Source organism: Bison bison, unplaced genomic scaffold, assembly GCF_000754665.1.
Source record: "Bison bison bison isolate TAMUID 2011002044 unplaced genomic scaffold, Bison_UMD1.0 scf7180017864180, whole genome shotgun sequence".
Taxonomy (NCBI): Eukaryota; Metazoa; Chordata; class Mammalia; order Artiodactyla; family Bovidae; genus Bison; species Bison bison.
Window position 1 is genome coordinate 12,092,168 of NW_011494752.1, and position 12,606 is coordinate 12,104,773.

The 12,606-nt window shown below is 46.1% G+C and overlaps 1 protein-coding gene across 3 annotated transcripts in view; it reads right to left on the reverse strand.

Annotated features, from left to right (window-relative positions):
* The window catches only part of MYOCD (myocardin), a 93,148-nt gene that overhangs the window by 12,766 nt on the left and 67,776 nt on the right, over nucleotides 1-12,606 (reverse strand). For 2 of the 3 annotated variants that reach the window (XM_010842992.1, XM_010842993.1), the window contains exons 8-12: nucleotides 10,410-10,654; nucleotides 9,296-9,449; nucleotides 4,654-5,595; nucleotides 1,761-1,904; nucleotides 195-323 (exon numbers count right to left, since the gene is read on the reverse strand). In XM_010842992.1, coding sequence (XP_010841294.1) covers nucleotides 195-323; nucleotides 1,761-1,904; nucleotides 4,654-5,595; nucleotides 9,296-9,449; nucleotides 10,410-10,654 — 1,614 coding nt within the window. The remainder of the gene's footprint in view (nucleotides 1-194; nucleotides 324-1,760; nucleotides 1,905-4,653; nucleotides 5,596-9,295; nucleotides 9,450-10,409; nucleotides 10,655-12,606) is intronic. The other variant, XM_010842994.1, reaches the window with a different exon arrangement.

Genomic DNA, 12,606 nt, shown 5'->3' on the forward strand with positions numbered 1-12,606 from the left:
GCTAAGTCAGCCTCTTGTCTCTCTGCCTCATACAGCGTGTCTACACACACCACGCTTCTTCACAGTGAGCATCTGGACAGTCTGCTTGTTCTGGCAGGGGAGGCCACAGAATCTACATTCGTGAAGCCACATCGTATAAAACAACATGCACTGAGTCAGTCTGTTCTTCCATGAAGATCAAATCGTGCGCTTACCTGCTTCACTGCATCTTCGTAGGATGGCGGCTGGGTTATTTCTGAAACTGCGGAAGTGGACTTGGAAAAAGTTGGGGATGGAATTGGAAACTTTGGCCCTGCCTTATCAGAAGAGTGCAGACCCGCCATCTGCGTGAGTAAAATTCAAAGAAAGACGATCAATCCATGCATCGACATTGTATATAGCTCCTGTTTTAGAAACTATAGACTCAACTGTAGAAAAAATTGATTAAAGGGGAAAAAGATCTGGGGCTTAAATATATATCACAGATATGTTACAGATGTATATGAACAACAGGACACATCACTGTGGATGCGATGCTGGAGGCATCTCAGGATGGGAGCCTCAGAAATTCATTCCCCTCCTCTAAGGGGCACCCTGTCTGTTGGGAGAAAGCGAGATGAGAAAGAAGCCAAGTGTCTGTCCAGTCCAACACAAAGAGCTCTATCAACCCAGGCATTTCCAGAGTAATTTATCTCTCAGCCTGTGTTGTTCCTAAGTGAAAGTATTAGTTGCCCAATCATATCCAACTCTTTGCACCCCATGGACTGTTGCCCTCCAGGCTCTTCCGTCCATGAGATTTCCCAGGCAAGAATACTGGAGTGGGTAGCCATTCCCTTCTCCAGGGGATCTTGCTAAACTAGGGATTGAACCCAGGTCTCTCAGATTGACAGCAGATTCTTTACCATCTGAGCCACCAGGGAAGCCCGTTTCATTCCTAAGTGAGTGTATATGCAGATATTGCTGGAGTGTCTCTTCATAAGCCAGCCCTGTGTGCTGTAAGTGTGTTCTGTGGGGGTACCTAGGACATTACAGAGTCTCCATCCCCAAATGATGCCCTGCCCTGTGGCATGCAGCGCTTTTGTGTCATGGTCAACTCGTGTCTGCCACCTTTTTTTTTTTTTTTAAGACTAATTTTATATTTTTTTTGAACTTTTAATTTTGTATTGGGGTATATATAGCTCATTAACAGACAATGCTGTGATAGTTTCAGGTGAAGAGTGAAGGAACTCAGCCATACATATACACGCATCCATTCTCTCCCAAGCCCCCTTCCCATCCAGGCTGCTACATAAAAGTCTGCCTCCTTTTTGACTACCTTCCCACTGCTCCTTGCATTCCCCATATCCTGCATCTTTTACCTCTCTGATTCTCCCGCCTACTGACATGTGTCATCTCCTCCCTTTTACTTGGCGACTCCAACTTTCTGCACCTCTCCATTCATTTCCGAGGATCCACTATTTCTCTCATTCTCTGCATTTTTTCTCCCCATGCTCCCTGACTCCTATCTTCAACTTCACTGAACTTGGTCTGTTCGCCACACTCTTTTGCAAACCCGCCAAGGCCATTTTACTTGTCATAATTTCTGGGATGAACCAAGGAAATGATGCCTTGGAATACTCGGACTTATATCCGTATATCCATTTCTGTCCTTTTCAAGTAAACTTGTTTCTATCCAAAATGTCATTTCTTTCTGTTTGAACCTCAACACGGGGAGGAGAGGGGCCACAGAGATAGACGAGGCCAAGTTGGCTCCCAGCTTAAACCTTTCTCCAGGCGCCTACCTTTTGCTGCACACCTGGGCTTTTGGGAGAAGGTCTGCCCCCGACAGCATGACTGCTGTCTGCCGCAGCTCCAGAGAAAGGGGGGTGAAGGCTGGGAGGCTGGGGAGAGAAGCTTGGAGGGTGGCCCTCGTGTGCCCCTGAGTTCTGTGGAGAGGAAGAAGGACAGATGAAATGGCTGATCCCTGCCCTGGTGTCTTATCTTTCCAAACCTCCCTAAGTTCCATCACCAAGGCCTCAAATCCAGCTTTGGACACTTCACTTTCTGCTCACAAACTCTCCATGGTTTCCACATGTCTACAATGGAGGGTCCACATCTAACCAGGGTGAGTCTTCAAAATGCTCCACAGTCAAGCATTATTCATTTCCCTCTGTGAGCTTGCGTGTGGGCATGTTCAGTTGCTTCGTCACGTCTCATTCTTTATGACCCCATGGACTGTGGCCCACCAGACTCCTCTGTGCATGGGATTCTCCAGGCAAGAATACTAGAGTGGGTTGCCATGGCCTTCTCCAGGGGATCTTTCCAACCCAAGGATCAAACCCATGTCTCCTGTATTATAGGTGGATTCTCTACCACTGGGCCACCAGGGAAGCCCTCTGAGAGCTTAAATTCTGCTAATCCAGCCACAACGTGTACATTTTGCTTATGCTTTTTTCACATGGAATGACCTTTTCCTGATTCTCCTCTTGCAACTCCTCAAGTCCAAATCCCTTTGCAAGTCCTCCCACTCTGCTAGCCCTTCGTGGTCGACACCCACTCCCCTAAGGCTCTGTGTAGCATTTAACATCATGCTGCTCAGTGATGTTATCCTATATTGCTCTTTGTCTTTTTATTTATTCATTTTTTATCATGGAATCATTCATGTCTTCAAAGAGTGCTTTGTAAGCCATCAATTACTGTACAAGTGGTGGTTCTTCTTGATAGCATCCATATCATTCACTTCAGCATCTTATGGTCCAGAGGTATTTCAAGAGCTACTTGTACTTTTGATTCCGAGAACACCACATTGACACCTGTTGTCAATAAGGATGAGAATCCATGTTAAATTTCAGCTCCTCCCAGAGTGCTGACTCAGGAGTGAGCATCCTTCATGTGAATGTGTTGCTCTAGTGGGTTCATAAAAATGTATTTGCATTACCCCACCTCATACTCCCAGGGTAGAGAATATTCAACGTGAAAGAGGCATACATTTTATTAATAGTATCAGATAATCCTTGGTTCCATGACCCTGGGCAACTGGCTTCACCTCCCTGGGCCTTATTTTCCTCAATAGTGAAGAATAGCAAATTGTAATTCGTAAGGCTGTTTTGGAATTCGTAAGGACTTCCCTGGTGGCTCAGATGGTAAAGCATCTGCCTACAATGTGGGAGACCCAGGTTTGATCCCTGGGTCAGGAAGATCCTCTGGAGAAGGAAATGGAAACCCACTCCAGTACTCTTGCCTGGAGAATCCCATGGATGGAGGAGCATGGTAGGCTACAGTCCATGGGGTTGCAAGGAGTCAGACACGACTGAGTGACTTCATTTACTCACTCACTCAAGGCTGTTTTGACAATTAATGAGTTGCTCACATACATACCTCTTTTGAAAAAAATACAGTGATTTTTTTTAAAAGATCATCTTATTGTTATTTTTTGACTTATTGACAGATTGATTTTGTTGCTCTGGGTCTTAGTTTCAGCACATGAGATCTTCAACGTTCGTTGTGGCATAGGGGATTTGTAGCTGCCACTCGTGGGATCTAGTTCGCTGACCAGGGATCAAACCCAGGCCCCCTGCATTGGCAGCATGGAGTCTTAGCCCCTGGACCGCAAGGGAAGTCCTGTACATTGCCCCTTAATACCTGGCGCATGGCAGGGATACAATTAACTTTTCTTCCTATTCCCTTCCTAATAACATAGATTTCAGAATCTTCGTAATTTTTTTTCTCAAAGACACTTAGACTTTTCTAATAATTCTTCAGTTTCATGGACAGAGGAAGTCTTGGATGCTCCCCTTGGTCTAGTCTTTGAACCGTATGTTCTTCTGGGCCTTCCCTATGACACCCTTCATTCTGCTCCCGCCACACCAACTTCTTTCTGGTCCTGGACTATCCCACATAGGCTCCTAGAACAGGGCCCTTGCACTTGCTGTTCCTCCTTTGCGTATAATGCCTTCACCCCGAACACTTACAAGGTTTTCTCCTTTACCCCCTTCAGATGTCCCTGGCCCTTCCATTTAAACTTCCAAACTTCTCATTTCCCTTGTCTGCTTTTTCTCTGTAAGATGTTTCATCTTCTAATATATTAAATACTTTACTTAGATCTTTTGCTTACTGTCTGTCTCCCCATGAGAATAGGAATTTTTGTCTGGCTAGCTCAATACTAATCCCCAGATACTAGAACAGAGCCTGGCACACAGTAGGTAAATATTTGCACTTTACAGACCATTACTCAGAGAGAACAGTAAGGTCTGATAACTTTCCCTTTGGCCCTTTTGATGAGTTAGTTTGGCCTACAATGAAGTTTGACACCAAGGGGTCTTGGGAACAGCCCCATGAGCCAAATCCAGTCCCCAGCTTGTTTTTGTAAATAAAGTTTTATTGGAACAGCCATGTGCATTCATTTACCATGTTGTCTATGGCTGCTTTGGGGTTCCAGAGGTAGAGCTGAGTGGCTGTGACAAAGACTACATTCCACAAAGAAAAAACATTTATCATCCAGTTCTTTACAGAATAAGTTTGCCATCCTTGTCTCATAAGTGAGTTTGTCTGACTGTAAAGGTTTGTGGATCGTGGTGCCCGGGAGTTACTATCAGACTTTTAGCAAACCCTCCCCATGCAAAGTTCCAAGGTCAGCTCCTTAGCAGTTGTAAATTCACATCGCACTTTCGGGAAGAGCACGGGGCCAGTTCTTACCTGTGCAGTGCACACCTGGCTGCTGACAGGTGAGGAGACCCTGTGTTCTTCTCCTTGGGTGCCTGATGATGGGGGAAGGAAGTAATGGTTGTTTGGCGATGGGGGCAAACTGATGTGCTGTGGGCTTTTCACAGCCCCGAGGGGCGAATGCTGCGGTGAGCACTGCGGGCTGAGGAATGTGGAAGACAATACGTTGGTCTGACCCGAGGGCTCTGCACAGTGAGTGCTCCCCAGGGGCAGGAGCTGAGCGTCTTCGCGAGGCGGTGGCGGCTGGCCCTCCGAGCCAGTGCTCTGTCTTTTCATGGCTGTTTGCCGGGATGAGAAAGGACAGCTGGACACGGCATCTTCCTGCTTGATGGGGGCGGCTGGGAAGGGGGGCGGCTTCTTGTCGGGACAGCCGCTCCTCTTGTGCTTCTGCAGCTGCAGCCTCAGCTCCTCCACCTGCCTCTGTTCTTGCTGGAGCTTCCAGGTGAGCTCGTTGATCACCTTCTGCTTCTCCACCAGCATCTTGTCCTTCTCCGAGTCCAGCCCGTCCAGCTCCGGAAGCATGGAGCCGCCATTCAGACTGCCCATGAGAGTTTCCTCGGCGCACGCGGGGACCGGGGAGGGATGCAGGCCAAAGGATGGGGAGGCGTCGTTGAAGGTGTCCGGCAGGGACCCCGCCACCGACAGGTCAGACGAGGCGGGTGAGATTGGGGGGCTGGAGCTAGTGCTGCCGAAGTGGTAGAAGCCGTTGGACAGGGCGCCGGTGGAGGGGGAGGACTGGTAACTGGGCAGCGCATTGCTGGGCGTCACCGGAAAGGTGACAGTCGTGATGTCACCGAAGTTGGGCACAGGGTTCCCAGAGCAGTCCTGGAAGGGCCGGAGTCGGTCCATGAGGGCCGTCTTGGTACCGGACACAGGCAAACCTCGTATTCGAAGCTGTTGTCTTAACTCAGAGACCTGAAGAAACCAGGCTGGTGTTAACGCTGCTTAGTGACAATCTTTTTTTTTTTTTTAAGTATTGTTATGGCAGCTTTAAGATGTCACAAATGGAATCTAACATGTCCCCTTATTTGTTAACAATTTTGATATCATCTTGCACATTTTTAATGATTTGTAAAAAAAAAACCATACACCATGTTTTCATGGTCTCACATTGTAGAAATGTCCAGCTCAGATGAACCACGGGGGTTATCTGGTCTATTGCCTTGCAACCCCCATCCTAGTCCTTGCCCCCATTTAACAGGTGACAAAGCTGGTACCTGCCTGGGTTTAGACGTCAACCCTCAACCAGCAACACAGGGCAGCCTGACATGCTAGGGCCTCTGTGCCTTTGGTGAACAGCCTGCTCATCCCATTTTCCCCACACCTGGCAAGAACATTAGAGCAGAGCCATGCCCCCCCATGGGGTTCCTGATTCAGCAGGTCTGGGTTGGGCACTGAGAATCGGGGTCTCAAACAAGTTCCTGGAGGATGCTGTTGGTGCCAGGACCAAGTTTTGAGCATCACAGTTCTGCATTGCCATGAATGTCCTAATTTTAGTGACTGGCTGGATAACAGTCATATACTGAGAGAAGTGTGTGCGGAGATGAGACCATCAGTTCAAATCCTGGTCCTGCCTCCTCCCAACTCAGTGATCGCTCTGTGAAATGGGGTGACAGTACCTCTCTTACACAGTTTTGTGGGGATAAAAATGGCTTAGGATTTGTAAAGGGCTTGGAGTAGGCCTCACAATTGTTGGTGCAAGGTACTTGCTTTATTGTTATGTGGACTCACAAGGAATTATTTTAACCCCACATTTATATCCATAAATGTCTGTTGCTGTTGTGTTAGCCACCCCAGTCGTGTCCGATTCTTTTTGACCCCATGGACTGTAGCCCACCAGGCTCCTCTGTCCATGGGATTTCCCAGGCAAGAATACTGGAGTGGGTTGCCATTTCCTTCTCCAGGGGATCTTCCTATCCCAGGGATCAAACCCATGTTTCATGCATTGGCAGGTGGATTCTTTACCACGGGAAGCCTATAAATACATGTACGTGTATATATATCTAAACGTCTGCTTGCAGATGAAAACGTCTGGATAAAAATAAGCTAAAATTCTACCAACAGTTTTCTTTATCTGCATTTCTAAAATAGCCCTCATCAGCATATTACTTTTGTAATCAAAATGGAAAATGTATCAAATACCTAAGTGTCAATAATTCAATACAACAGCCAGAAATCAATAGGGAGATACTCTTGTGATGTTTTGTACAAAAAGGTCTTTTTGAACCTCAAAGCTAAGAGACTAATAATAAAAATACTGGCCACAAAACTGAAAACTATAGGTCAAAAATACTGGGAGAAAATACAAATGGCCATCTCATTAAAAAAAAAAAAAGCAGGGAAAATAATAGTAAGCTCAGCGTATCCACAGGAAAATACTGACACCCAAACTAAAACTGGGTAATGGACACAATCCAACCCTTCACAAACAAAAGATAAAATTAAAAGAAAAATGGGGACTTCCCTAGCAATACATTGGTTAAAACTTCACCTTCCAATGCAAGTTTGATCCCTGGTTGGGGAGCTAAGATTCCGCGTGCCTTGTGGCCAAAACACCAAAAGATAGAACGGAAGCAATATTGTAACAAATCCAATAAAGACCTGAAAAATGGTCCACATCAAAAAAAATTATTTTTTAAGAAAATTAAAAGAAAAATGACCTATAACATCTGAGTACCAGCTAATATTCCAAGAAATAAATATGTACATAGCTTTGCGTTTACCAGATAGACAAAGAAATGAATAATAACACTTTGTGTCAGTGAAGTAGCAGCAAAAATAATTGTATAAAAATGTTGCTGCTGCTGCTGCTAAGTCGCTTCAGTCGTGTCCAACTCTGTGTGACCCCTTAGCAGCCCACCAGGCTACCCTGTCCCTGGGATACTCCAGGCAAGAACACAGGAGTGGGTTGCCATTTCCTTCTCCAATGCATAAAAGTGAAAGTGAAGTCGCTCAGTCGTGTCTGACTCTCAGCGACCCCATGGACTGCAGCCTACCAGGCTCCTCTGTCCATGGGATTTTCCAGGCAAGAGTACTGGAGTGGGGTGCCGTTGCCTTCTCCGATAAAAATGTTAAGGAAAAAAAAAAAGCTTTTTAAACCTTGCTATTCTGACCATGGGCCCAGCAGCATCAGACAGCATCTGGGAGCTTATGATAGAAATGCAGACTCTCAGGGCCCTCGACACACCTATCGAATCAGAATCTGCATTTGACCGCGAGCCCCAGGTGGACCACTGGGCACGTGCCGGCTTGAGGGGTTTTGCCCAAACACAGTCCTTCTGGGAACAGATTGGCACAGACATTCAGGACAGGAATGTGACAACACGGACAAAGAGCTTTCAAAAACAGTCAGCCTGGGGAGATAACTAGAGAAATTAAATGTGTATGTGAATTATACATTTCATAGCAAAAATTTGGAAGCAGAAGTCCAATAGACGGAGGTCAATGAGGTGGAGAAATGATATGCCAGTACTAAAAAGAAAAGCCTTACTGAAATATTAAAAGTTATGAAAAAGTCCATGATAAATAATACAATAGAAAAGCATGCCAGAAGTATATACTCAGTAATTATTTTAAAACCAAACATATTCACAAATATTTTAAGTCTAAAAGGAAATACTATAGAATCTGTGAGTCAATTGTCTTTTAAAATACTTTTTTTATACACTATCATATTTCAGTAGTGAGTATATATTACCTTAAGAGTTACTTAAAAAATTATCTTCAAAAGGATTGCAATTACTGACTATATCACAAGCAATAAGATATGCTCTCAGCCCCCTAGCCTGGCTAGCCTTGTCTCGCCATTTTCTTCTATATTCACTGGTTTGAAAAAGTGAAAAATGGCAACTCGTTATTGTTTTAATTTAGAATTACTTAAAATTAATGAGTTCTACATTCATTTTTAGAATCCGCTCTAGCACTGAATAATTTAAACTACATTATTAAATAATGCAGCTCATATTCTAAAATAAAATGAATACTTGTTCAGTCCAGTTTACTTTAAATTTCAGACTGTTATGCTGTGTAGGCTTGCTTGGCACAAAGATTTGTATTCACCTCTTTTATACATTCACTGGTGTTTTAATTGTTGCTGAATTTTTAAGTCAAACCAGCCAATCCTAAAGGAAATCAACTCTGAATATTCACTGGAAGGACTGACGCTGAAGATGAAACTCTAACCCTTTGGCCACCTGATGTGAAGGGCCAACTTATTGGAAAAGACCCTGATGCTGGGAAAGGTTGAGGGCAGGAGAAGGGGGCAGCAGAGGATGAGATGGTTGGATGGCATCACTGACTGGATAGACATGAGTTTGGGCAAACTCTGGGAGCTGGTGAAGGACAGGGAACCCTGGAGTGCTACAGTTCATGGGGTCACAAAAGGTCGCACACAACTGAGTGACTGAACACCAGGGCCTTCTCTGGTGGCCCAGTGGCTAAGACTGTGCTCCCAATGCAGGGGACCTGGGCTCCATCCCTGGTCAGGGAACTAGATCCCACACTCTGCAACTAAAGATCCTGCATGCCGCAACCAAGACCCGGCACCGCCAAATGAATACATAAATAATTTAAAAATATTTGTTTTAAAAAAACAAAATAATGCCAAACCCTATACCTTCAGATCATCTAGGTTGGATGGGAGTGGGCCTGGCTTGAGAGAGGAGACACCAGTTTGTCCAGAAAAGCTGTTTTTGGCAGGAGACAAAGGGGTATTGCTCAACGGTGCTGAAGAAGCATTTGGATTTCTGGCCATCTGCTCATTTGGTTCCCTGTAAAACAAACACAGAAGAGGTACTGAAAATACAGTCAGATTTATGTATGGGGATATGACATTGTGATTTATAATAGGAAATGTATATATTTGGTCTTCATCCTGGTTTCTGGCACAGCTTCTAAAACCCTGGGGGTTTCCTAAGTCATGAAAACAAAAGCTGTCTTTTGTTATCCTAATGAGGTGACTGTTGGAAGCCACTTAAGCTTGGAGGCTGGTGGCCTGGAGACTGAATCATGTGATTAGAGAGTTGGAGTTTTCAGTCCCACCCCTGACCTCTAGGGAAGAGAAATAGCTGGAGGTTGAATTGATTCACAAAGGCCAATGATCTACTCAATAACGTAATGAAGCCTCTATAAAAACCCAAAAGAATGGGGTTTGGAGAGCTTCCGGGTTGTGTAGCAGGTGGAGATTTGGGGAGAGTGGTGTATCTGGAGGGACATGGATGCTCTGCCTGACTCCCATGTACCGCCCCAGGCCTCTCTTCCATCTGGCTGCTCCCATGAGGACCTACATGCTTTTACAACAGACTGGTAGTCTAATAAGTAAAATGTTTCTCTGAGTTCTGTGAGCAACTCTAGGAAATTAATTGGAACCCAAGGAAGAGGTTATTGGAAAGTCCAGTCAATAGCTGGTCTGTCAGAAGGACAGGTGACAACTTGGACTTGTGACTGGTGTCTGGAGGGTGAGGGGCCAGTCCTGGGGGACTAAGCCCTCAAGCTTTGAGACTGAGATCCAACACCATCTCTGGGTAGAGGGCATCAGAACTGAGTTGAACTGCGGGACCCACCCCCCGACCCAGCTGGTGTCTGGTGGTTCGGGGAAGACTGGGCGACCCGACCACAGGACGTGGTGCGGTGTGGGACTCGCTGGGTCCTCTGATGGAGAAGCCACAGCCAGCCTCCATCCCCAGGTGCCCCCCCCGCCCGCCCCCGCCCCCCGGGCTTGGCTGACTTACTTGGGTGGAGCTGCGTGCAGCCCGGGGTAGCTGAAGCGGTGCTGCTGCTGCTGGCTGAGGATCTGCAGCTGCAGGAAGAGCTGCTGCTGCTGGAGCAGCCGGGCGTAGGCAGAGTCCATGGGCGGAGGGGACTTCTCCGCCTTCTGGTCTGGGGGGATGTACTGGTGGTACTTGAGCTTCTTCACCTTTGGCTTGGGGTCCTTGGGCTTTTTGTGGCGGTTCTTGCTGTCGCTCAAGGACTTGGACTGCAAAGCAGATGGAGAGACGGCATGTGCTTTTAGGTGGTGGATGGGAACGGCTTGGCATCAGGAATATTACCTCTAGATTTTATCTGATGGGTGTCCTTGAACCCCCGACACACAATATAGCAAAGACAGGAGGCACGAGGAGATCCTGGAAGTTAAGGTACCTAACAAACAAATCCATGCAAATACATCGCAAAGGATGGACACTCCTTAGGCAGGAAGTCTTGAGTCTTAGAAGTGGCTTCGGGGAACTTCCTTCCCAGACAGAGAGGTAAGTCTATGTTTCACTGAGGCCAGCTTCCTAACCTAAAACCTAAACCTGATGACTAATGAAGACGACATTCTGTTCTTGGGTTAGGTTCATAAGAAGGTTCTTTTTTTTTTTGGAAAAAAAAAAAAAAAGTTCACTGTGGACCATTTTTAAAGCCTTTATTGAATCTGTTACACTGCTGTTTCTGTTTTGGTTTTTTGGTCGTGAGACATGTGGGATCTTTGCTGCCCGACCAGGGATTGAACCCACACTCCCCGCATTGAAAGGGCAAGTCCTAACCGTTGCATCACCAGGGCGGTCCGAAGAAGGTTCTTTCGTCTGTATATGTGTCATCATCTTTAGTGAAGCTCCTCGTGAGCTGACTTATTAACAACATAAAAGGAGATGAAATTAAGGCTGTCTCTAAAAACCCAAAAGGTGGATTCTTGTTGCTTCTAAATCAATTCCCCTTCCCACCAAATACTGATATAAAATCAGGAAGTGGCACCCTCTGAACTAAAGATTCTTCACTGACTACAGGAAGGACAAGTCACCCACTGAGACCTTTCCAGAAGTTACCAATCATGGTGTACGGTTTGGATCCTTGAAAAAAGTTAAGGACGGAGGCCTGGAAGTGAAGACACATTTTTGAACATGGTATAGTTATCCAACTTTACCATATCTCAATGACCCCGACCTGCAAGTTGGGTAAAATATTCTCTACTTTTGATTTCAGTAACCAACGGGAGAATGGTAAAATATATTGTTGAAACAATTAAGATTTCAAAGGACAGTGTGATTATATTTATAACCTGTCCCTGAAATCCAAAGACCTCCAGAGACTGAGAAGCAATAGGTCTGTACTTCATTCAGTTAAAAAAAAAATACATTTCCAATTCCTGACAGTATTATAGAAGATTGAAATGAACAGGGATGTGATGATGGAAGGGTCTTAATCTGAGAACAAGCCGTCAGGGGAAGGTGTGGTACCAGCAGTGTCCAGAAGAGGGAGCCCCTGAATAGCCAGCAGGCAGGTTGTCACAGGGAAGCTTTCCCATTTTAACCACGAAACACACATCTGAAGGTGACCTATTGGATTTGCTTTTCTCTGACTCAGCGTGCCCGTCCACCAAAGCCTTTTTGTGTGTGTGTGTTCTCAGGAAGGCTTCTTGTACACTTAGCTCAAGGATTCCTATGGGCCAGGGGCCCTCCTCCCTGCTCAGTCATCGATGAGTTAGTGCTCCAGGTAACGAGTCAGCCTTCTGCTCTTGGGAGAGTTTCCCCCAGCTCCTGCAGTCAGCTCTGCCCTGCTCGCACTCCTCCTAGGACCTGCTTGTCTGGGGAAGCTGCAGCCTTGCGTCTAAAGCAACTAAATCAGGGGCTCAGCCATCTTCTCTATTTGTTGCCTTATTATCACGGAGACTCTGAGCATTCAGAAGGTATTGTAAATCAAACCGTTTGCTCCAGATAGTGAGAAGCACGGACCACGGAAGCCACGGAACTCTGAATCACTGGAACTTTGTGTGTGCTGCACTCATTTGCTCAGTCATGTCTGACTCCATACAACCCCGTGGGCTGGAGCCTGCCAGGCTTTTCTGTCCATGGGATTCTCCAGGCAAGAATATTGGAGTGGCTTGCCATGCCCTCTTCCAAGGGATCTTCCCAACCCAGGGATCAAACCCGCATCCCTTATGTCTCCTTC